The 26,140-nt window shown below is 37.5% G+C and overlaps 1 protein-coding gene across 2 annotated transcripts; it reads right to left on the bottom strand.

Annotated features, from left to right (window-relative positions):
* Positions 1-1,196: 1,196 nt before the first annotated feature.
* LOC149084010 (transcription factor 23-like) lies at positions 1,197-25,776 on the bottom strand. Of its 2 annotated transcripts, none has more exons than XM_089235439.1 (5): positions 25,578-25,776; positions 20,298-20,424; positions 10,636-10,844; positions 3,487-3,612; positions 1,197-1,431 (listed from the first exon to the last, which is right to left on the bottom strand). In XM_089235439.1, the coding sequence occupies exons 2-5, from the start codon at positions 20,401-20,403 to the stop codon at positions 1,330-1,332; spliced, it is 543 nt and encodes a 180-aa protein (XP_089091565.1). In that variant the 5' UTR covers positions 20,404-20,424; positions 25,578-25,776; the 3' UTR covers positions 1,197-1,329. The 2 variants fall into 2 exon arrangements, with proteins under 2 accessions (XP_089091565.1, XP_089091564.1); XM_089235438.1 differs by having other exon boundaries at positions 20,298-20,432; positions 25,578-25,717.
* Positions 25,777-26,140: the final 364 nt, after the last annotated feature.

Below are 26,140 nucleotides of genomic sequence, written 5' to 3'. Positions count from 1 at the left end.
TCTAAAAATGTGTCACGGGCCGCTTAAATGCTCTGAAATTGTACCATGGGTCATTTAAGCGATTTGTGAATGTGCCACTTAGTTCATTTTTACAAAATTAGGGTTGATGTAGCGGGCCACATTTGGCCCGTGGAACAGGGGTTTAGCATATATGGCTTAGAGGGTGGGTTGCAATGAATTTCTTAAAGAGAAATTTCGAGTCGTTATCACTTAAATTGCGTTGAAATTAACAGAAATTGATTATACAGTAATAACATGTGTTTATAGAGTTATTCTCTTCCGAAATTTTAACTTATAAATAATTTTTAATCAAAAAAAAAAAAAAAAAATCATCAGGTGCTCCCCCCCTCCCCATCGCGTACGTCTCTGTGATCCCAATATGCGTTAGGAGGAAGGTGAAGTGGTGACGAAAATTTGCTGACAGTGGGGGGGGGGGGGGGTTAAAAATATGCTGACGTGATACTTGAACGGCCCCTAATAACTTTTTTAAAAGTATAATACCCTAAGCGTATACGCCAGGGAAGGAGGGGGGGGGGGGTTAAAACCGAGATTGTGAGGTATTTTTTGCAGTAAAAAACGAAACACTATGAAACAAAAAAAAAAAACCGAACACCAACCCCTCCCCACTTCCAAGAAAGCCATGATTACGCTATTGTACAGTGCATAACAAACATTTATGAAGTACTGGCCTGTATTTATAGGTTGGAAAATACGAATAAGAGTGGGTTTTGGTTAAAAAGGTGTATTTAATAGTATGGGGGGGGGGCAGTCTTGTCTTAACGCATGGGGCCCACCCGGGCACGGCCTCAAGAGAAGAGAGGCCTCTGAAAAATCACTTGGCCAGGGGGCCAATGATGCTCTTAAGACGACCCTGATGGGGGGGGGGGATAAGGAGTGAGCATTTAAATTCCGGTCTATTCGACCTGCCCTTCCGCCACATTAGGCTGGATAGTCCGGAGTCTACTGTATTTTGAGTGGATAAACTACAGTCAAACCTCGTTAATGAGTCACTCTTGGGAGAGCAAAAATATGACTTAGTAAGCGGAGTGACTCGTTAAACGGAGCAAGCCATAGTTCTGCCAATTCCTACCAGAGGACAATTGGAACTTCCAAAAAGTGACCCGGTAAGCGGAGTGACTTGTTAACTGGGTGACGCACCAACGAGGTTTGGCTGTATATATAAAAAAAGAAGCCAATTTGAAAAAAGAAGAGAAATCATTTATTGAATCTAAAAGGTGCTGTACACATTTATGGAATGCTTCTGTATGGATCTGTGGTGTATTCAGTATGTCGATCGACGAACCTTGATCATTGCGTCAATCGTGATATTCAACATGGCACAAGTGAATTCCAGTACTTTGGCATAGAGGGTGCTGAGGTAGTGCTATCTTCGTTCAGGCCGGCGTAAAGACGAGATCTCATTGGCCATTTCTAATACAACGGAAACAAAAATAAAAAGTGAGTTTTACATTATTTTGCCATTTTCACGCAGAGATTGATCATTAAGTCAGAATTGTCATTTCTCTCTCAATTCTGGGATTTTTCTCTGTTATTAATTCTAAATTTTCCTTTCTCTCTCTCAATTCTGAGATTTTTGTCTCTCATTAATTCTGAATTTTTGTCTCAATTTTGGGATTATTTGTCTCATTAATTCTGAATTTTCGTCTCATTAATTCTGAATTTTCGTCTCATTAATTCTGAATTTTCGTCTCATTAATTCTGAATTTTCGTCTCATTAATTCTGAATTTTCGTCTCATTAATTCTGAATTTTCGTCTCATTAATTCTGAATTTTCGTCTCAATTCTGGGATTTTTTCTTTGATTAATCCATACTACACAGGAATGCTGAAAAATTTTCATTGGTGAGTTCTTATTCTTCAGCATTCCTGCATATTTTGTGATAATGTATGAATCTTTGGATGCCCCGAATCCTCCCCCCCACCCCCACAAAATATATAAAATCTTGACTAAGAAGCCCCAAAATTATTTTCGCATAGAGTCCCGTGTCTGATAATGGCAGTCTTACATTCACGTATACAGGGAATAAATTTTCTGTAACCAACACACACAATCTTACCAGAGATCAGACTGTTATTATGACAAATATTTTTGTAATCGCTCATACTTTTTTTATGACATCCCCCCGTCTCTTTGTCATTTGCTTTTGTATACGCCGTCGTCCTGTCGTTCATTAGTGGGCTGACCATATTTCTTCGAGGAAAATTCAAGACCTTGGAATGCCCAAATGATGAAAACACGGGAAATCAATTATCGCCAAAGATGGGCAAAGTGTTGCGAATTTTTACTAAAATCTTACTGGAATAATAGCTAATAGGAGAAATGAAGAGTTCCCTTGTTTGCAAAGCCGTCTTAATGCATGAATCCCCCCGGGCACGGCCCCCGGGGGGGGGGAGGGCCTCAAGAGGTGAAAGAGCGGGGGAGGGGCTCACAAAAACGAGATCTTGTTGAAATTTTTGAGAATGTGCCACGTAGGGTCGCAGAAAAATCACTTTGCCTGGAAACCCATGTTAGACGGTCCTGCTTGATTGTAATAAAGAATAAAAACTTGGTCCCCGCGAGACGAGATTTCAGTGTTACTTTTCAGTAAAAACACGAAAGCGAAAAAAATTGGCGTTTTTTCTGCGGCTTTTTTCAACTTCAAGGAGCGAATTTCGAGCCGATCTGCAATCAGAAAAAATTTCTCCGCAGAGGACAGGCAGGCCTTCAAAGCGATAACTACAGATGGAAATTTAGGTATCTGCCCTTTCCACTTCTAAATATGGAAGACAGCTGACAGCACCAGTGTAACATGACACAAGCATAACTGTTACAACATGAATACGTCAGGGCCACGCATATATATATACACTAACACACAAAACGTCTCGGCATGCATCATCTCATTAGAAATTCCCCTGGAAGACTGTTTACGAGGTGTATGTGCGGTTGAGAAGTAGCAGTAAAAAACCCTCCAGCATGGGAAGGGGAAACAAAAGACCCTCCCTCTTCAGAAAATCATGCGTACGCTACTGCTCCTAATGGTACCAGCCAGTAGAGCGTTGGGAAACGTTGGAATGAAAAGTCGTTCCAGCGACAGCCGCTTGCCCGGAACAAAGCGGTTATGGAAATGCCTTTAATGATTTTACCTTCAATGATATACCTTTTATGATACCTTGCAATACCTTTAATGCGAGTTTGATGCGAGTTCGTCCTTGTCAGAAACTTTCCAGACACAGGGAGTACTACAAAAGCGGCGACATGACCACATAAAATGATTATTCCTGCTGCCATTACTTGCTACCGCATAGAGTCCTACATCGAGGGGTAAACGCATCAAACTCTCCGTGAGTATAAAAAAGACTGCAGTTCGGGATCAGCAATAAAGTGTAGATCCCGGTCTGATTAGCCCTCGTGTGCAGAAAATGACCGTGGTGGGACAAAAATGATCAAATAATTTAAAATAAACGTGTAAAATGAGGCGATTACCAGAACTGGATGAAGGTAGTTGGTCTTTCTCTTATGGCCTTTCCTCACACGAAATTCGCCATCACTTCTCGTGAACAAAGGCACGTTTCCGAGATCACAACCGCTGCTTCTGTCATCGTTTCCTACCTGAAGAAAAAAAGCAAAAACAACAGCAAGTAAATATAAAATCGTGTATTCTACAGGGTGATTCTAAATTCATGGGACAAACTTTAAGAGTTGGTGTGAGATACCTAAACAAGCATTTATATTTTGATCAGAGAATGTGCTATCGGATCGCAATAGTAAAGGAGGTTGAGGGTGTTTTTAGGGAGTGCTCAACAGCACTTCACCCAAAGCAAATGCCATTTTTTCTGATGGATTTTCTGTAGTAAGTGCGATCAACCATTCGTGGATGCAAGGTGTTATAATGTGGCAGGTCTGGTGCAACCTGGTTAAAGCAAATTTTACCACAATTCATTACACCGTTTTATCATTGTTTGGCGCAGCGTAACCTTGATGGTGCTTGCACCAATAAAAAACAAACTCCAATCTAATCCGAAGGTGCATATACATCCTCGAATGGTTGATTGCACATATCGACGCAAATCAGCACCTTCTAGAGATAGGAGGCCACGCTGCTGGTGACGGACGTCAGCAAGTAGTCCATCCTCACTCAGAATATTCAGAGCAAAAAAAAAATTCCGCTGCACGAGCCAGTATCATCGTTGTGGCCGCTGTGGTGGTCGAGTGATCATAGTGACGGACTCGCATCGCAAGGACCCGGGTTCGAGCCCCCCACCGTCACCACAGTGGTGGTCGGCTGAAGTTGGTTTTCTGTGGTTCCCAACTTCGAGGCGCGAATGCGAGCCGATCTCCCCGTTAAAAAGTCTCGCCACAGAGAGCAACAGACCTACAAACGGTACAAATATTCAGTCACGACACATCACTCACTTCACTTCTGAGATATAGATGGCAGCACTGAAAAATCATACACAACACTAGATACGCACTCAGACTGTTAGGTACACACAATTACACTTCCGGCACAACTCACTAGGTAGAAAATTGCCTATGGCAATAGACCTGAGTTGTGCTCGGTTAAAAAAAAAAAAAAAGTGTCATCGTTGTGCGGAAAAGAAACGATCGGGCTCAGAATTGGCGATGACTATGCCCCACATCTAATCACCATGCGGTATTTGTGACTCGACCAGGAAGATTCTACGCCAAAATAAGAAGGAACGGAATAGGATGCTGCGGTTCGAAAATGTGGCAAACTTGATAAGTAGTCTTAATGACGTTAGAGATGAACTAGGCAACCCTTGCGGAGGACTTCTATCTCTAGTAAGTGCCGCGCAAATCCGTCGTAAAAATATATTCGGTTTGGTGATTTTAAGGGTTTTTTTTTTTGTAGCTGCTTCTAGTTCAAGATCCTTTTTATGAGCATCGAGCTTATATTACTGGAGGGGGTATGACGTCAGCGGTTTCCACCTTGGCAGTGCTGAGAACGTTGTCCGCAACATCATTCGTCGGAAGATAAATTCAACAACGTCTCGTTTTTCTGAGGCACCTCTTCTCTTGAGGTCCTTCGGGCACGGCCCGGCGGGGGGGGGGGGGGGGCATGCGTTAAGACAGCACTGCCTAAGGTTCGCACCGGGCGCCCTTTTTTTTCAGTTTTGAATCTGGTAACCCTATCTGAAGACCAAATAATCCGTATTTTCACTTATTTGTTCGATCATCCAAATTGTCAGAATTTATGTGGAGAGAAATAATTATTTTTTCTACATAAAAATCGATTATTGCAAATGTACGAATTTTGTTACCGGAATTTTCGTCTCATAAAAAAATTTTATGCTAAAAAATAACAAAGAATCCAAAAAAATTTAAAGAATTAATAATGTTTTCATCATTGTATGAGTTGCTAGAAATTTCGAGATTAGATGGCAGCACCAATACTATATCAATCAGGTTTCAGAATCTCTGTCGTCTGCTTCTCTCCAGGTTCCTTGTTTTGGACGTCTCCTTGTGTCCTGAAAAGATTACTGAACTGGAAGTTTGAACTTCCAGTTCTGTTTGTGAGCTAAGCTTGTAGGGAACCGAACAAACCGACTTCTTCTCTGTCGTCTGCTCATTAAAGAGGTTCTTGGTTTTGGATGTCTCCTTATGCTCAAATAAAATAACTGAACTGTCAGTTTGAATTTCCAGTTCAGTTTACGAGCTTTGTTTATAAGGAACTGAGCGGAATAAAGAATATAGTATTTACTTTGAACTTCATCATCACCAGATGAGTGATTTTTAAATTAGAGGTTAGATGGCAGCACATTATTATAAAGTGGAGTGTGGAAATTCAATTCTTACGATCTTAACTGTCGTCTGCTTGTTTGGAGGTCCTTTGTTTTGGATGTCTCCTTGGGTGTTGAAAAAATCACTGAATTTTAAGTTTGATCTTTCAGGTCAGTTTATAAGCTTTGGTTGTAAAGCCGGGTTTTCCTAAGAGCACGTTTCCTGTGCCGCGCGCAACGTGGTTCGCCCAGCGCGACACGCCGTCCACTCACTAATAAGAAAAGCAGCGTGACTATTTTCCTACAGAGCGCAATACTGCTCACGACAGCATTTTACGTCGGGAGTGATTGGCCGACTGCTTCTGGAGGAGTCAAATTCGTCTTGCGCCGCGCGTTTTGCCGATGTTCTCTCCACTCTAGTGTGTTTTCTTTCCCTACATATCGGACATGCAGACGTCAGAGTAGGTGATGCGAAGGCCATATACTTTATATAGCCGCCCTGATCTGATGCGCCACGCTAGGAAAACACAAACGCGTAGCGTGATTGTGTAACACGTTTTTGACGACGCGAAATGGTCTAATTCGGTTCATGCTGCGCAAAAAACGTATTCCTAGGAAAACCCGGCTTAAGGAGCAAAGCTGAATAAAGAATTCAGTTTTTAATGCCCGAGCTTCGTTATCAGCATATAAGGCCATCGAGCTTATATTAGTGAAGAGAGTATGATGTCAGCGGTCTCCCCCAACAACCCAACATCATTCGTCGGAAGATCACGTGACTCGGTAAAAACACACACAATCTCCCGTTATTTTCTAATGGCATAAATAGGAGTTCAATAAACGAAATAAATAATTTCAGCATCGATGAGATAATTCCAAAATCAATAAAAGAGATAATTTCAGTATTAATGAAAAAAATTCGAGAACTAATGAAAGATAATTCCAGAATTAAGGAAAGATAATTCCAGAATTAAGGAAAGATAATTCCAAAATTAATGAAAGGGATAATTAAAGCATTAATGAAAGATAATTCCAAATTGAGGAAAGTGATAATTCCAGCATTAATGAAATTTAATTCCAGAATTAATGAAATCTAATTCCAGAATTAATGAAAGATAATTCTAGAATTAAAGAAAGATATAATTCCAGCATTAGTGAAAGACAATTCCAGAATTAATGAAAGAGATAATTTTAGCATTGACGAAAGAAATAATTTTAGCATTGACGAAAGAGATAATTTTAGCATTGACGAAAGAGATAATTTTAGCATTGACGAAATAGATAATTTTAGCATTGACGAAAGAGATAATTTTAGCATTGACGAAAGTAATAATTCCAGAATTAATGAAAATTCTAGAATTAATGAAAGAGATAATTTCAGCATTGACGAAAGAGATAATTTTAGCATTGACGAAAGAGATAATTTTAGCATTGACGAAAGAGATAATTTTAGCATTGACGAAAGTAATAATTCCAGAATTAATGAAAATTCTAGAATTAATGAAAGAGATAATTTCAAAATTAATGAAAGAGATAATTTCAAAATTAATGGAAGAGATAACTTCAAAATCAATGAAAGAGATAATTTCAGTATTAATGAAAGATAATTCTAGAATTAAGGTAAGTGATAATACCGAAATTAATGAAAAAACGATAATTTCAGAATTAAGGAAAGATAATTCCAAAATTAATGAAAGGGATAATTAAAGCATTAATGAAAGATAATTCCAAATTGAGGAAAGTGATAATTCCAGCATTAATGAAATTTAATTCCAGAATTAATGAAATCTAATTGCAGAATTAATGAAAGATAATTCTAGAATTAAAGAAAGATATAATTCCAGCATTAGTGAAAGACAATTCCAGAATTAATGAAAGAGATAATTTTAGCATTGACGAAAGAAATAATTTTAGCATTGACGAAAGAGATAATTTTAGCATTGACGAAAGAGATAATTTTAGCATTGACGAAATAGATAATTTTAGCATTGACGAAAGAGATAATTTTAGCATTGACGAAATAGATAATTTTAGCATTGACGAAAGAGATAATTTTAGCATTGACGAAAGTAATAATTCCAGAATTAATGAAAATTCTAGAATTAATGAAAGAGATAATTTCAGCATTGACGAAAGAGATAATTTTAGCATTGACGAAAGAGATAATTTTAGCATTGACGAAAGAGATAATTTTAGCATTGACGAAAGAGATAATTTTAGCATTGACGAAAGTAATAATTCCAGAATTAATGAAAATTCTAGAATTAATGAAAGAGATAATTTCAAAATTAATGAAAGAGATAATTTCAAAATTAATGGAAGAGATAACTTCAAAATCAATGAAAGAGATAATTTCAGTATTAATGAAAGATAATTCTAGAATTAAGGTAAGTGATAATACCGAAATTAATGAAAAAACGATAATTTCAGAATTAAGGAAAGATAATTCCAAAATTAACGAGAGAAAAAATTCTAGAATTAATGAAGAAAAATTCAAGAATTGATGAAAGAAATAATTTCAGCATCAACGAAAAAAATTATTCCGATATTAATGAAATAAATAATTTAATCTTTTTTTTAATCTTTAGATGAGCTCTCCGTCCTTTTTTTAAATCTGTAAAACGCAATATTTAGAGACCGAACTGTACATTTCAATGGGAAAATTGCCAGGTAGGAACAGTGGTATTCAACGAGTCACGTGATTTTCATGCATTCGATGTTGACCCCGCAGCAGCGGCTGGATGCTCCCTCCAGTAATACAAGCTCGATGTTTATGAAACAAGAAGCTATTTCCTGGACCGCCCCCCCCCCCACCCCAAAAACCAGCAATTGATCCGCAAATTTCGTCTCCGACATTTTGCCCCTGGTACGTTACGTCCCCGAAAATTTTGTCCCTGACATTTCTCCTGCTCTGACCGTATGAGTGACCGAGTGAGTGAGTGACTGACTGACTGTGTGAGTAGCCAAGTGAGTGAGTGAGTGACTGTATGAGTGATCAAGTGAGTGAGTGAGTGACTATGGGTGATCAAGTGAGTGACTGTATGAGTGATCAAGTGAGTGACTGTATGAGTGATCAAGTGAGTGACTGTATGAGTGATCAAGTGAGTGACTGTATGAGTGATCAAGTGAGTGACTGTATGAGTGATCAAGTGAGTGTGCGATTTTACTGTATGAGTGATCAAGTGAGTGTGCGATTTTACTGTATGAGTGATCAAGTGAGTGTGCGATTTTACTGTATGAGTGATCAAGTGAGTGTGCGATTTTACTGTATGAGTGAGTGAGTGACCGTGCATGAGTTAGAGAGTGTGAGTGACTATATGGGTGGGGGAATGACCATATGAGGGGTCAAGTGTGTGGCCAAATGAGTGAGTGAGCGATCTATGAGTAAATGAGTGTGAGTGACTATATAAGTCAGTGAATGATCATATGAGTGGCCTAGTGAACAATTAAGTTAGTGACCGCATGAGTGACCAAGTGAGTGACAGTATTAGTGATCAAGTTAGTGACCGTATTGAGTGACGTTACTCATTTATACAGTCATTCACCCCTTCAATTGGTCACTCATATGGTCACGCACCACTCATCTGGTTACTCACATGGTCACTCACCCAGTCGTTTACTCATGCAGTCATCCATCCCTTCAACTGGTTACTCATACGGTCACTCACCCACTCACTTTGTCACGCACACGGTCAGGGCAGACGAAATGTCAGGGGCGAAATTTCCGTGAACCCGCAGGCCTACATCCAAGCAATATCCAACGCGAACTCGTACCTCATTTATTCCCCAGCTTGTGTGTGTGATGTGACTTACACCACAAAACATTTTCGTCATTGAATTTTCTACTTGCTAATTAACTTTTACTGCAATATGGCGATAACCAGTTGAACTAGAGTCAAACCACCAGCCCCCGTTCTGGACATTTTTCAAGAGTAAGCGAATGATATTTTGGTGATCGAAGATAAAAAATCACCCCCTTCCCCTTCAGTTAGCGCCCTAAAATTTCGGGACACCTTCTGCGGTCACGTAGTTCCGCAGGATTCAAGCAAACCACTTGTGCGCAAAACAGATCGAAGGTAAAGCTACCCACGCATGGTGCTAATCAGGATTGCACGAAAAATGACTTACCCCATTCTTGTTAAGGCGCTTTGATAAGGATAAGGCTATCCAAAGGTGGCTATAACTCTTGTGACCGTCAAGAGATAGGTTAGTTTTACCCTACTGTTGGGTATTTTGCCCTTGCTTATAGGGTAGGGCTTCAGCTTGGTGCTGACGTTATGTAGCTTTAACCACACGACGGACATTAAGAATGTTAGCACCACCCCTCGAACCTGACTCCGCTGGATTCGGGATTTATATCCGTCTCGTCCTGTGAAATCTGTACTGAGTAGGATGGCGGCGTTCGGTTTACGAAGTTTAGTATAGTATAGTATAGAACCGAGCACGCCCAGGCTCTGTCGCTTTTGCGATATAAGCTCATTGATCGTGAGATCGTGGGCGTGCCGGAAAAAAACTCAAACCGGCAAGACGGCCGGGAAAGAATACCCGGTTCGGACCAACATCCCGCCAACCCCCCCAAGCAGCACAACCACACCCCCACACCCAAACCCCCAATCCCAGGGCACATCACTGCTCGACAAAGCCAGGGCAGCACCGCGGGTGGGACACCCCCCCCCCCTCAGTCCCGACACACGCGACAAGGCCCCGCCGGTGCGGTCCACAGCGCCTTACGAAGTTTACCTGAATATTCACCCCTGTCCCACCCTGAAAGGTATTCAGGTAAATCAATGGAGATACCACTCTTGCACTCAACGGCTCAATTAATCTTGATAATCTGGAAAATAAATTATCACATTACTCGACATTACAATATCAAATATAGTGTTATCCTCACCAGAGACGGAGCGGAATCTTCATCGCTGCCAAGTACCCTACTTAGGTGAGAGATGTAAGTCGTAGCCAAGATCAGCACATCTAGTTTAGACAGCTTTGTGTTTGGCGGAACTGCTGGCAGCGCCATCTGGAGAGTTTGGAACGCATTTCTGAGACTCCGCACACGGCTTCTTTCGCGTGCTGCATTCTTCGAGATTGCTTGTTTACTTCCTGCAATGAAACACACAACTTAACGTTATACCGTTATGCACAGAAGGCGTATTTAGGCTACCCGTGTGGGACTTAAGCGGACTACTACTTCAGTAAACACCAACTCTGGCCATATCGCTATATTGCAATTTACTGCCATTAATGAGATGGGTTGGAAATGAAGGCGCTATATCTAGCGGTGGTCGTCTCAAGCTCGTTAGGGAAAATATCTATATCCTCCCTTGTATTTAAACCTGGCACCATGACGGCATCCTTCACGGTGGTAGACGAGCATCCTACCACCACGCCAATCGGTTGACGGGGCTTAGCGTGCTATAGCCAGAGGCGTACAGTGCCGGATTAACCATTCAGCAAAATAAACACCTCCTAGAGATAGAAGGCCTCCGCACGAAGCTCGTGACGTCACTGACGAAGGCCATTTCACCTATTGCCATTGGATATAGCGGGTTGACGCATACAATCTTTACCTCTTTTTGCAGTATATGCAATGGCAATGGGCGAAATAGCCTTCTTTAGTGACGTCACACGCTTCGTGCGGAGGATTTGTTCTATAGGGGGTGTTGGCTTATAGCATCAAGAGAAAAGGGGCACCATAAAAACTGTCGACTTTTTTTTATCTTTTCTGTTGCTTAATGTCACAGTGTAGAAAATTAAATCTAAGGATATTCACTCAAAATACAAAAAAATTTAAACACCAATCAGCTATTTGAAGACAAATACAGCCCCGTCAGTAGTTAGAGCGGCCCCAAGCCCTGACAGGGCTTCGACCATAGGGTTCGGGACAACTATCACCATTTTTTGTTTTTTCATGCTAAAAAATCATTATAGAAGGGCCTATGAAAAGTCTGGATTGAAGGCTCAAAGATCCCAGTCTAGGGGGGAAGTGTTCCACGATGTGGGGCCTTGACTAGAGAGCGAAGGCCGGTAAGCGACTAAAAGAGTGACCAATTGGGCAAGAATGTGAGTGACCAAGAGTTACTTAGAATCAGGGTCGTAAGAGACGACAAAAATTTGTGTAGCCCCTTGCGGTAAAATCATGAACTGTGTCACGGGTCATTCAATGATCTGTGAAAATGCCGCGAGATACTTACGTGATATGCAAAAGCAGTTCAGAGGTCAGTTAAGTATCAGTAATTTTGTATTTATATTAAGTGGTCTTAGGATCACGGGAAATGTGCCGCGGTCACTTGAGTTATCTGGGAATGTACTGTTCAGTTCAATTTTACAAAATTAGGATTGAGATTGCGGGCCACATCAGATGACTCCGAGGATTATATTTGTCTCGCGGGCCATGGGTTAGGCGTATATGAAGTAGTGTTTAAGATAGCGTATATAGTGTGGTATTTCTGTGTATATTTGTTTTTTATTCTCAAAAGATTCGTAAGATTCTTCCGAACTTCCATGTGTTTCGCAGTTTTTTTATTACGGAATTTCATGTCCACGGCAAGTCGATGAAATGTAATCCCTTTTTTTAAAAGAATAAATTCCCCAAGATTTGTTTCTTTGATTAATGGGACTCGGAGCAATAAGAAGAAGAAGGAAAAAAAAGAGAGGGACTTGTCTAAACCAATTAGTAACTTCGTGACTAATCACCAGAGTGCAGCAGCAAATCGGCTGACGTATCATGTTGCGCAGTCGAGTGCGAGAAATTCGTTCCTGGTATCAGATTTAATAAGTAATAAGAGTAATAAAAAAATATAATAATGGATGTGCCGCCCGAAGTCATCCTGAGGAATCAATTTCAAAACATAATCAAGGAATTTCCTAATCTTTTTAACAATACTGTATTTACTCGCGTATATAGGAAGGGCTTTATTTTTATCCAATTTTCACTTCTTCAAAAACCTAAGTCGTCCTATATGCGCGACCGAATACATACTTAAACAAAAAGAAAGGAATTAATTTAACTCCAGAACTCTAATGAATGATAATCTTGGCTGATGAAAAAGTCAGAATCAGGGAGTAAAATAATCGAAAATTTGATAAATAAAACAATCGGAAACTAATGAGAGAAATAGTTCCAGAATTAATGAGGATTCAGAATTTATGAAAGACGTAATTTTCAGAATTTGTGAAAGTTTTCAATCCTTTTGGAGCCTGGAGGCCCCCGTTTGATTGGGTCAGACACAAGGATCCCGACAGTGGCGTCAGATCCGCGGATGCAGTGGGTGCTTTGCAACACCATTCTGAGCATCCCAGAAATTATTCAGAAATCCTCCTGTACAATGCGTTTCACCCTGCATTTACGTCGTCGCGCTCAAAAAATCTTAAGCTATTATGTGTGAATAAACGAAATGAGTTGCAAGCGCGCGTGCGTGTGTGAATTAATCTATCTAGTTTTTTTTTTTTTTTAATCCTCGTCTTATATGTGAGTAAACACACGTACGCACGCATGTGAATAGGGTGACCACACATCCTTCATTTTGTCCCGTATTTTCCCGAATAGTCCCGATTTTTTTCTGTTTTTCTCCGTCTCGAATTTTTTGAAAAAAAATGTACTGGTTTTTCCCTATTTTTTAGTCGAATTTGTTGTCAAAAACGTTTATACAGGTAATTTTGAAAAAATGCGACGATAAATAGGTGATGAAAAAAATAGATTGATTGGAAAAAAATGCAATATTATCATACAAAAGTTCCGAAAATTTCATGAATCATAGATCTGCACATGGCTTATGGTATCATCAACTTTCACTTCATCCCAAAAACTGGAGTCGATCTGATAAAACCAATGTCATATTCAGAATCAAGTGCCTCAAAAGCACCCTAAAATCACAGAATTTTTTTTCTAGAACAAAATCAGTATTAAGTAGTGTAATCAATAGAAAAAATCAGAAACCAAAAATTATTTTGAATAGGTAAATTCATAACATAAGTTTGATTATAATATATATTATATATAACAATAAGTTTGATTAAAAGTTTCCGATTGAATCGTTGTTACTATTTTACAGTTTCACCAGTCACACATTCGTCAAGCTAAAAGTTTTACATCCTTCATTGAAACTTAAGAGTTTCGATGCAGGTTAAAAATAATCCAAAGAAATATTGCCGATCAACATGTAATCTGATTAAAACGACAACGTAAAATAACGATTGCGCAGCAAACACGTACGCACTGTATGCACTTTTCTTCAAAAAATGTGGCTTAATATTAAAGGTAAAAAAAACTGCCACATTTTGGCAAAAAAAAGTGTTGATTTGGCTAAAAAAAAATCCAAACAGATACGATTTGGCTAACACTTTACAAATCTGGTGATAAATTTGCCAACATATGGGATGAAGCTAATACGTAAGTTATACGTAATAACAAGGTTATAATATCAAACTACATGGAGGGAAAAAACGCCAATCGGGAAGGAAGAAGGCAGAACTTGGCTTCTAATGGGATTGAATATTTCAGTTGATTTTTTCAAGAAGTGACAACCCGCTGCTGCTGCCGGAGAATTGTACTTTCGTTCGGAGTTTGGCACACAACTGACCGTTAGAAAAATGACACGTCACAAAATTTCAAAAGCTCACTTAACATAACTCACTTAATATTCGTCCAATCCAAAAACGGAAAACACTATTCCATATTAGTTTTTTCACAAGGAATCATGTGTGTAATTATTAAGCGGTCGATAGTTACCACCCTGCAGATATTATGTTGTTGTTGAAGCCATATCGTTTGTGCAGATTGAGTTAGCTCAATTGAAGTGACATTCTCACTTCAATTAAGTGGTCCGTGGCACATTCCAACTTCAGTTAAGTAATCCGTGGCATATTCTCACCTCAATTAAGTAGCCCGCTGCACATTTTCATTTCAATTAATTAGCCCGCTGCATAATTAAATTAAGTGGCCCGCGGTACATTTCTTAGTTCGAGTAGGTGGGCCCGTGGCACGTTTTCTCTTCAATAAGTGGTCTACCACTACTAAACCACACATGCACCTCGTCCATATTCCTCTGCGGAACCTCTAACGAATCGGTACATGTGGGAATGTGCATGTACGTGTAGTGAAACCTGCCGTGAAGTTTGTGTCTGTGTAATGCTTGTTATGTGTAGTGCTGCCATCTGCCACCAATTTTTCTAACTATTAGTGAAGTGTAATGATTGAATAATTGTTTCGTTGAAGGCCTGTTGCTCTCTGTGGCGAGACTTTTTAATGGGGAGATCGGCTCGCATTTGCGCCTCGAAGTTGGGAACCACAGGAAACCAACTTCAGCCGACCACCACTGCGGTGACGGTGGGGTTCGAACCCGGATCCTCGCGATGCGAGTCCGTAATTATGACCACTCGACCACCGGCGGACAATCAAGTGGTCTGCGGGACATTCTCTAGTTAAATGTTCAGTGGCACTTCTCCAATTGCGGTCTGCGGAACATTTCCAGATCATTTGTGACCTGCGGCACAGTTCCAAATTACTTGTGACACCGCGGCACATTCACAGTTTCTTTAGGGAACTCGCTGCACATTTTTACATCACTTGAGTGACTCGCGACACGTTTTCGAACATAAAACCCTTAGACCAGTGTTTTTCAACCTATGGCCAGCGGACCACAGTTGGTCTGTGACGATGGCAGAGTTGGTCCGGAGGCAGACTTGATAAAATTATTCACCCGTTACAATTGATATTAGTAATATCCATATGGGTTCAAATAAAATTACACCTTTAGGCCGGTGGTCCTGCGCCTACACGCGACATGGTTTTGCTCGTTGTAGCTTCTAGTGGATGACCGACTGGTCTTACACTTCGGTTCAATTGCGATCTTGAACCCAAACGCATCGGGTTCCCAAGTTTCTACGCGGGCAATAACATCGTCCGTAGGTTTTTTTTTTCCTGACGATTATAACACCTAGTAGAAATTTCTTGACGTCCTTTGGACTTAAATACGGGGTACATCACTAAATTTCACCAAAAATTGCAATTTATTGCTTTAAATGCAATTTGTTAATTACTGCTAAAGTTGTTGAAGCGTGTGGAAATAAAGGGCTGCTAAAAATCACAATTAAAAATGTGTAGTATTTCGCACGAAAAAAAAAAGTATTCAAATGATCTGATGACCATATTTCATTGAGAAATATACGGTAGACTTGCATCTTGAATAATAATCCGTAAAAAATATGGGACATCGCTAATTTTCATCAAGAAACATTGCCAAAAGTAGGCGCAATCACCGACATTGCTGAAAAATAGGAAGAAAAAAACAAATAGGCTATGTGAGATGAATATTTATAATTTATGCCATAATCATCATAAAAGGGACCGTTCAAGTATTACGTCAGAAAACTTTTAGCCATTTTTGACCCCTTCCCCCCCACTTTGCCAGCAAAACTTTGAACCCCCCCCCCCCCCGTCAGCAATTCCCCCTACCTCCTGACGCATATTGATGGGATAAGAAACGCGAGAGGGGGGGGGGGGCATGTGGGCTCGTTTGCCTCCCCCCAGACGGAAAGAAAATTATTTTTTTTAATGCAAAAAATTAAAATTTCGAAAGAAAATACCTTTATATGTTATTAGAATCAATTTCGGTTAATTTCAATGCTATTTGAAGGATTTTTGTGAATTCCAGTAAGAAATTATAAGGACAGAAATGTAAGACATTTTCGCATTTCCACTATTTCACAGAGTGGTGTATCCCTGCGTTACTTGGTGAAAATTATTTCATTACGTCAACTCTACGCCATTGGATAAAAAAAAACCAATAAAAATATACTCTCTCTTGTACTACTACCTCATCAGTAAAAAAAATGCCACTGGGTACAGGCAACACCCCCGTAGATGTTATCTATAAGGTGTTGTTGGTACAGGGCTGCAAGAAAGGGGTCATTAAGATATTACGTCAGCATCGATGGGGGAAAAGGGGGGGGGGGTTCGGATTTGCTGACTTTTGATGACAAGGGGGAGGGGGTTTGGATGATGCTTACGCCATCAACCACCCTTTTACGAAAAAATAAAATATTCTTAATGGCATCTTAATCGGTGCGCCAAGAACGAGAAAAATCTTTCGCTAGTTTGTGGGCACCATTCTCCCTAATGGGAAATCCCTTACAGTATCACTTCAGCGATCTCTAAATGTTTCACGGATCCTTTAAGTTCTCAGGAAATGTGTCAAAAATTCACGGTCAAAGTCAGTCAATACGTGGCTTTGTAAGAAGTGATGGTTTTGGGAGCATTTTCTGCCCAAGACTGATGTAGCTTTTCTGCCCTCAAGAATGAACTAAAAAAAGCCATGTATAACTTTTGCAGGACCAATTTGGTCGCCTTACTTTCTGTATATTCCATAATTATTGAGTTTTATAATAGTACAGTTGAGTTCACTTGTATAACATACTCCCTTGGTGATTCGAGAAGCGTACATTATGGTGAGTACTTCAGTGATCCGGAAATGAGCCGCGGGACACTTCAGTGATGTTAAGAGAGTGTTTTTGATATGGTTTAAGCACAGTGTATGCTTTAACCGGGGTATGTAATGGCAGAAGTGTAAAAATACTACTACTACTGAACCACACATGCGCCTCGTCCACATTCCTCTGCGGAATTTCTAAGAGCTGTTAAGTGTTGGAATCAGTGCCGTCTTAACGCATGGGTCCACCCGGGCACGGCCCGGAGGCCTCAAGAGAAGAAGGGCCTCAGAAAAATGAAAAGTAATTGAATTTTTTGAGAATTCGCCAGATAGTGCCTCAGAAAAATCACTTGGCCCGTGGGCCCATGATGCTCTTAAGACAGCCTTGGTTGGAATGTGCGTGTACGTGTAGCGAACCTACTGTGAAGTTTGTTACTGTGTGATGCTAGCTATGTGTGGTGCTGCCATTAATTTTTCCAACTACGAGTGAAGATTGATTGATTAATTGTACCGTCGCGTAGGACTGTTTCTGCTCTCTGTGGCGAGATTTTATAAAGGGTAAAAAAATACTGTAAAACCCCCTCTTAACGGTCACCCCTTTCACAGTCAAATAATAATTTCCCCTTGTAAAATAAAAAGAAGCATTTCGAACCCCTGATTAACGGTCAGCGTCCCCCCCTCTTTTACGGACGAATTTTTTTGTCCCACTGGTGTCTGCAAAAGAGAGGTTTTTACCGTATGTAGTAGTGAATGGGTCAAAAATCGTATGTTACATCCACGGTGTATGTTATATGTGATAAATCGGTTACTATGCATAATTACCAATCGTCTTGGTAAGTTTGACAAATTTTTCACTTTTACCGGCGAATATGCATAATACCCAAGCGTCGTAGGTAAATTTGATAAATGCTTGAAATTTATCGCCTTTATCTGTGATTATGTATAATACCCTAAAGTAATTGATGAATTTGATAAATATGAAAAAAAATTCCAGATGAGTCTGGTATGCGTGATGAATATAGTCAGACCCCGATATATAATGTAGCAGATTTTACGATCGTACCCTGATACAATACATGCATGAATTATCACGTACTGTATATCATACAGTACGATTTATCACGTTTACCGACGACGCTTGGGTACTTATACATAATCGCCGGTAAAAGTGATAAGTTTAGGGAAATTTATCAAACTTACCGAAATGCTCGGCGATTATGTATAATATTTATCACATTTAACTTAAGATATGCATTACATGTTATACGTGTACTCGACTGTGGCTAAAGCTCATCACAGTTTGAATTATTGCAACATTTATGCTGGAAAAAGGGAACTTGTAGTAATCAAGTTATCAAAAAACATGTTTGCAGTAGATCGTTAATGGAACGTATTTTAGGAAAAAATTGATGAAATATAATAATTTCTCTAAATTTTATCAATTTTCAAGTGTTTTCCAGCTACATTGTATTAAATTTTAGTTCATTTCTTATTTAAACAACAGCAATCAAGCCTACAAGATTTAAAATGCATGCAAAATACACAAAAGGCACACGTTGGGTGCTTCTAAATTTGAAAGACAGATGGCACTAGCATTTGGAAGCAGTTCATAAAACACAGGCATTTCTCTTAGAAACAAACTTACCGTTAGGTACACAACACGTACACGGCACATTGTTCCGTCACGAACTCGTTAGAAGTTCCCCAGAGGCGGGGGCGTAGCCAGAAACTTTGGTTCGGGGGATGGGGGATCACTTTCATTTCGGGGGGGGGGGAAACCAAAGTGATAGAACAATAGATTTGGCCATCTTTTTCCCTTTTTTCGGTCATTTTCCCACATTTCGGGGGGGACCAGACCCCCGAATCCCCCCCCTCCGCTACGCCCTTGCCCAGAGAAATTCTTACCGAGGCGTACATCTTCAGTTAAGTAGTAGTAGTGGTACAAGCTATAATATACACTGGTCTTCTGTATATTTTTACTTATTTCATGAGCAGTTAGTTTTACAATAGCTTATTCCAGGGGGTGCACAATCTTTTCAGTCTGCGGCCAGATATGCGGTATTTTCGCCGTTCTCGGGCCTGAAACTAGTGCATACCATTTGACAGGTATTTTACGGGACATTCCCGTAATTTTAGGCGTCCCAAATTCTTTATTAAAGATCCCGTTATTTCCTTTATTTTCAGTGAGGCTAATTTGAATTTTTGAAATCAGGAAATTAAGATTATCTTCATGACTTATAGATTATGTTATGATAATTGCCACTCTATCATATAATTAATAATTGTCATATATTCATTCCATACATTTGTCAAGCATGTATGCTTTTTTTGGTGAATAATTTTTCTTACTCGTGACTTACAGTAAGTCTCTTTTTCTCCCCCCCCCCCATTGGTGGTTTTACAGAAATTTTAGCGACTGTTGGAGTCTTTACTTTGACAATTTTCTTGGCGACATTAGTGATATTCGAAGGTTTTTAACAGCTGGCTGATGCGAAGATGATGTCAGGCAAGAAACAAAATTCAAATGCACTTTCGGGTAATCTCTTTTGTAAATTTATCTCTTCGCATCAGTCAGCTGTTAAAAACCTTCGTATGGATGAGTGGCATGATCCTTGAATTATTGATATCCCGATTTCCAGTATTTTTATGAAGAAATATGGTTAGATAATCGTTTTGTTTGTATTGGTACTTTTCTATTGGAACACTTTTTGCGGGCCGAATGGAGCCGTCAGCTTTAGAAAGTTTTAAAAAGTCAGCTTTAGAAAGTTTCAGAACAGTGTTTCTCAACCACCGGGCTCTGGCAGAAGTCAAAACTGGGCCATGAGTGATTCATTTTATAATTCTTACCCATTTATTTCCCATTAGTCGTGTTTTACACCGGGTCTTCCACTCGAAAAAATAAAAAATACTCAACCGGGCCGCGGGCCTTTAAAGGTTGACAACCACTGTTTTGGAAAGTCAGCATTAGAAAGTTTTAGAAAGTCAGCTTTAGAAAGTTATGATGGCTTGGCTTTATAAGGTTTACTTTCCCTTGGCAAGACGGAGGTTGTGCACTATTACTATCATATCATATCTTATTTGTACCACTCGAATGAATATAATAATTTTTAATAATTAAGTAATTTACCTTCTGTCTCGAATGATCGGGTCTGTTCACGGGTTGGTTTGCTCTGTACAGTCGTGGACGCTCCTCTCTTTGCTACAGATTTAGTGGCTCTTGAACGCGGAGCCATGTTTTCAAGGTCTTGGGGAAACTAAAAGTCTAAAAAAATATCTCATTTACAAACATATTCAGCAGGAAAATTTAAATTTTTCATAATGTTTAAATTTCTTTTCTGAAAATTTTGATCAAATTTTTGTATTTTGATGAAGCTCGCGCGAGGAAAAATTAAATACCAAAAAGAAAAGTAGAAGTTGAATAATATTCTATTTTATCTTCTCTTTTCCGATAAATAAAATGACTGTCTTTTCATAATTTAGAAATACATAGAATTTAATTATAAAATCACTAGAGATACGTAAATTTCGCAAAAAAAAAACAACTGAAATTTTGTAAATTTTGTATTTATTCGAAAAAATGAAAAATTTTCAAGTTAAGAATTTTGCATTCATTCGCAAAAAATATTTTTCAACTTAAAAATTTTGCATTCATCCGGAAAATTTGTTTTCAAATTTTTAATTCTGAATTCATCTGTCAAAAAATTCTCAAATGAAAAACTTTGCATTCATCCAGAAAAAAATTTTTAGATGAACATTTTTTCACCCATCCTCAAAACATTTTGCAAATAGGAAGTTTTGCATTCGTTCGGAGTCTAAGAACTACGCTAATTATTAAAATATTGTTTTTAGTTGAAAGTTCTACAATTCAAGTGCTCAGCAAAATTACTACCTATTTTCGATTCGAAAAGTTTGAATTATCAAGATCCCACAGAAAAGATTTCACGAAAAAATTTCGCATTTATTTCGCAAAAAAAAAAAAATAAAATAAAATAAATAAAATAGTAATAATAACTAAAAAAAATATATAAACGTTTTCCAGAAAAAATTTAGCATTCATTCGCAAGAAAAATTTTTTTCATCCAAAATTTTTCGTTCATCCGAAAAAAGGGGAAAATTCAAATCACAAAAATTTTGCATTCATCTGCAAAAACAGTTTTCAAATCAAACATTTTGTATTCATTCTCAAAAACGGACTAAACTAACGACAGGAAAATTAACTGAACTACAATTTCTTTCATGGTTCAATTAAGGCGAAATTTCAAATTACTATACACTCAGCTGAAAGTGTTTCACACCTATTTTCTCTTCAAAAAAGTGTAAATTATCAAGATTTTGTGGAAAAATGGTAAAAATCAAATTTTCGCATTTATTCATCAAAAATGTCAAATTTCGCATTTATCGCATTATTTCGTAAATACGAAAATTACGTGCCCCTAGATATCACGCAAACTGTAAGAGTTGTTTGTAAGAATTGTTTCATTTAATTTCAAATGTGAAGTATTCACTAATTATATATATATATATATATTTGACATTATATAAAAATGGGAAATTTAATTTTATTGCATTTAAAAATTTTAAATATCTATTACATTGAATTTTTATTTACTTTTAATATCATAAAAACAATTTTGACTGAAACCTTGTGGATATTGTCTTGAATTTCTGAAAAAAAAGTTACTTTCATCGAAAAATATAATTTGTTTTTATTAATTAGAATTTTATACTCTGTAGTTGTTTTCGTAAACGATTTATTGTGCAAGACTATATATTAACGTTAATATTTAATTTTAATATTATTTATGTGATGTTAATTTTTTAAATAACTTAAAGATTATATGAAAATTCAAATTTTCAATTGCAATAATAATGATGTTGAAAATAGTTACCAATATATGAACATATGACCAATTATAGATGTTAAAAAAAAGAAATCTAAAAATAATCAGTTTTTTTATGACCAATTTATGATACCAGTAGTACTGAATATTTAATAATATGACGAGAAAAATTGAGAAGCTCTATCCGTATTTAGATGATGAATATTTTTTCTGTGGCCATAGCATTTTCTTCTGTAAAAAAAAATTAAATTTGGAGTTGTTATAATGTATATTTGAGATTTATCACAATCTATCTACTATAATTTTTTTAATGTTTTTTCCAATAAACTCGGCCTTTAAATTGGATTTTTATTCAAATAAAAAACCTTTTTATGGACTTAAATGTGTTTATTTCCCTTTATGTCCATGATTTGAGGAAAAATTTCTTGAAAGGGAACATATATATATATATAGGCTGCGGTATGCGCCCTGACAAATTGTTCCAAAATTGTAACGTAACGTTCAGTAGTAATCGTTTCTCGCACGAAGAAGGGGCCGATAATGCCTCTGGCGCGTACCGCAGCCCATGCAGTAACTTTAGGCGAATGCAGTGGTTTCTCTTCACACAAATGAGGATTTTCGGAACCCCAAAATCTCCAGTTTTTTTTTTTTCATTTTGAAAATTTTTAAAAAAACTAAATTTTCGAAATTTCTGTACAACATTCTTACAGTTTTGCTAATAAACATACCGTTTACCGCATAATTCTATTGATCTTTGTTGTAGAGATATTTAATTTTGACATAAGGGCTTATTTGCTGATCACCCTGTATATATAATGGGTTTCTGAAACAATTGAAAAAAAAGTTACGAAAGTTTTCTAATGAATCTAAATGAGTCTTCGAAAATAAAGAAAATCCCGTGATTTTTCTAATATCGAAACTTGGCGGGTCTTCGGAACAATAAAAGTATACGAAATTTTCTTAGCAAATAAATCTCCTTGACAAACTTAATTGAGTCTCCTCAACAATCGGAAAATTCCCAAAATTTTCCCAACTATGAAACTTACAAAATAATTCACGAGATTTTTTTTTTTTTACGGTGAAACAAATCGATTTCAGCAATAGAAGAGAGCGATATTCTCTTAACAAAGAAGCTTGAATGGTTGCGTGCAAAAAAAAATAAAAAAAAAACACTGATTTTTTTTTCTTGCAATGAAACTTAATGGGCTTTTCTACAAATTACAAGAATATATGGAAGTAGCTATAATACCCGGCGTTGCCCGGGTTTTCTTCAATGAGGCTTTTTTGGATCACGTGATATCTCTTTGAGGGACATGCAAACCACCGTGTCCAAGTTCACCAACATGGCGACTTCCTACGCGATTCATGAAAGAAACAAATCTAGATTTGAAGAAACGTAAAAATGAATATATATATATATATTTTTCTTTTTTTAAAGGGTGCTAAGTATTTCGATTCCCTCCCGAACTTCAAGTTATCTATTTCTGCCTGTTTCTGCTTCAAAAAATACTTAATTAAAGCTGTGGAATTTTTTCGATGTACTTTTTACGGGCCCATAATTAATTTTAAAACAACCTAAACTATATGAATTTATGCAGTTGAATATTAAAAGACAATACGGAAACATTAGTTTTCATGCTTGAGAAGATGTAAATAAAAAGTTGAAATTAATGTGTTATTGCATGGATATCCAACTCGAAAGTAGGTCCGGCTAATTGCTTCATATTTAATTTTCTGGGCTTCGTATATCTCTCATACCGAACTCAATATTTCAAAAATCGAGTATTTAATACAATTTTTAAAATTATTGATGTGACAGAAAAAAACCCCACCAAATTTCCGCATTTCTACATTAAAATCGGCATTTTAACACTGATTCCTATGGGGGATCATCCTTTGCCTTACCCTCAAAGTGATGCTGATGATGGTGTCTATTCAAAAAGTTCTCATAACTGGGAGGATTGAATAAAGTGGCAAACCATTATATAAGCATAAATATTATACATATACTGACAGCGTTGAAGAAATGACAAACCATTGTAAAGGCATAAAACACGTCTTAAACGCATTGCTAGGGAACCACGGTAACCAAAGTAAACGTTCGGAAAGTGATTGTTGAGGCAGAGAAAGCATTGTTGCCCGACAGTTTTCTGCCCATTTGGGGCACTTGCACTGCTCTGACGAAATTTTAATGTAGCCTATCGTTCAAGTCGGGTCCCATTTGGTATATATGCAAAATTTGGCGACGATCGATCTAAAATTGTAAATTTGTATAGAGAACACACACACACACACACATAGAAAATCAATTTTATATATATAGATAGATTTTCCTAGCAAATACATTTTCTAAACAAACATAATGGGTCTCCAAAACAATAAAAAAAAGGCAAGATATATTTCTAATAATGAAACTTGATGAGTTCCCGCACCCCCCCCCCCCGGCAAGAGAGTTAATATATTTTTTCGAAGAATGATTTTAATATGTCTCTGCAACAATAAAAAAAATTAATGAAATTTTCTTAAGACTGAAATAATTGGTTTACCCGATAATAAAAATATTATGAAGAATTTCTAACAATAAATTTTAATGGGTCTGCGTAACAATAAGAAATTCACGAGATTTTGGGTCTTTATAACATGACCACCAATTGCTTATATCTCTTTGTTGAGACAGAGCGGAGGGCCATATTTTGGTTAGGAGGAGGTGTTTGTAACAAAAAAGAAATTAACAAATTCTTCTAACAATGAAACTTAATAGGTATCTGCAACAACACAAAACTAACGAGAAATGTTTCTAACAATAAATTTTAATCGGTCTCTGTAACAATGAAAAATTTACGATATTTTGGGTCTTCGCAAAGATAAAACAATTATGAAATTCTCCTAACAACGAAATTTAATGGCTTTCTGCAACAATAACGAAATGACGAGATTTTCCTAACAATAAATTCCCCCCCCCCCCAATGGTCTCTGCGACAATAAAAACTTCACGAGAATATCCTAAAAATAAATTTCAATGGGTCTTTGTTGCAATGAACAATTCACGAGATTTTCCTAACAATGAAATTTAACGGATCTCTGTAACAGTAAAAAAATACAAAATTTTCTCAACAATGAAATTAGATAGGCATTGTAACAATGAAAAAAAATACACAAAAGTTTCTTATAACAAACTTGATGGGATTCTGCAAAAATTTTAAGAAAATATATTCGCCAGACATTTTCGCAAACATGAAATATTTACTGCGTCGCAGCAATTATAAAAAATTGCTAATTGAGTATTAATAATGAAAATCTTTGATAGTTTTTACCACATTTAAATTTACTGTGCCACTAAAGCAACTGAAATAAATTTATTTCAAAATTTAAAGGGCAACGGAATTTATTTTGGAAAATATTTTTCCATGTAATAATATTTCATATATTGTATGCTTTAGTTAAATTACAAAAAAAGATAGATGCTATTTTTAACAGTTTAAAAATATTTAATTTTAATAATAAAAATAAAAATTAAAAAATTTTTCAATATAATAATTTTTATGTATTATAAAAATATATTTTACCTCCGAAATTTTGTTGAAATAATGCGAATGGATTTTGCAAATGCAGTTTCACAAGAACATTTTTAAAATTTATGCCTTTGTACAATCTTTTTTTGGCTTTTATACTTATTTTTCCCCTAATAATAATAATTATAATTATTATTTGACAATATTTCTAATACTGCGAAGGTAAAAAAAGGGGGCGGTATCTAAAATTTTCCGTAAAACAAATTGAATGGTTTCTTTTTCCTCGTGGACGCATGCGTACTTCGTTCGGGGGGTGTTTCCAAACTGCACGTGACGTCACATTGAGAAGTGTAAAACGAACCATCTGAGGCTGTCATTTGTGATGGACAGGAGAAGTAATTGTATCAATAGTAGAAAATTGCTTGTTTATTCATATCATTGCGCAGTCAGTCGTAATCTTGTAAGAGATGGGGGTCGTCGGGACATGTTAGTACAGCGTATGACAAGCCGACTAACCTACTCTCATTATGGGCAGTCAACCACCGCAACCCCCAACCCTTTTTGTTTTTTGACGTTCTACGAAAATGGCACGTTTCGGCCTATAGGAGTGGTTCTTG

Source organism: Pholcus phalangioides, unplaced genomic scaffold, assembly GCF_987345545.1.
Source record: "Pholcus phalangioides strain wild (caught in Gottingen) unplaced genomic scaffold, Ppha-v1.0 ptg000008l_1, whole genome shotgun sequence".
Lineage (NCBI taxonomy): Eukaryota > Metazoa > Arthropoda > Arachnida > Araneae > Pholcidae > Pholcus > Pholcus phalangioides.
This window is presented reverse-complemented; position numbering and strand designations above follow the sequence as displayed.

Bases quoted from the DNA above. Each gene is read 5' to 3' on its own strand.
- LOC149084010 (XM_089235439.1), bottom strand. From the start codon at position 20,403: ATGGCTCCGCGTTCAAGAGCCACTAAATCTGTAGCAAAGAGAGGAGCG. The intron at 3,613-10,635 runs GTGAGGATAACA...TTTTTTCTTCAG, and splicing joins AAGATTCCGCTCCGTCTCTG to GTAGGAAACGATGACAGAAG. The intron at 1,432-3,486 runs GTAATCGCCTCA...CCGTTGTATTAG, and splicing joins ACTACCTTCATCCAGTTCTG to AAATGGCCAATGAGATCTCG.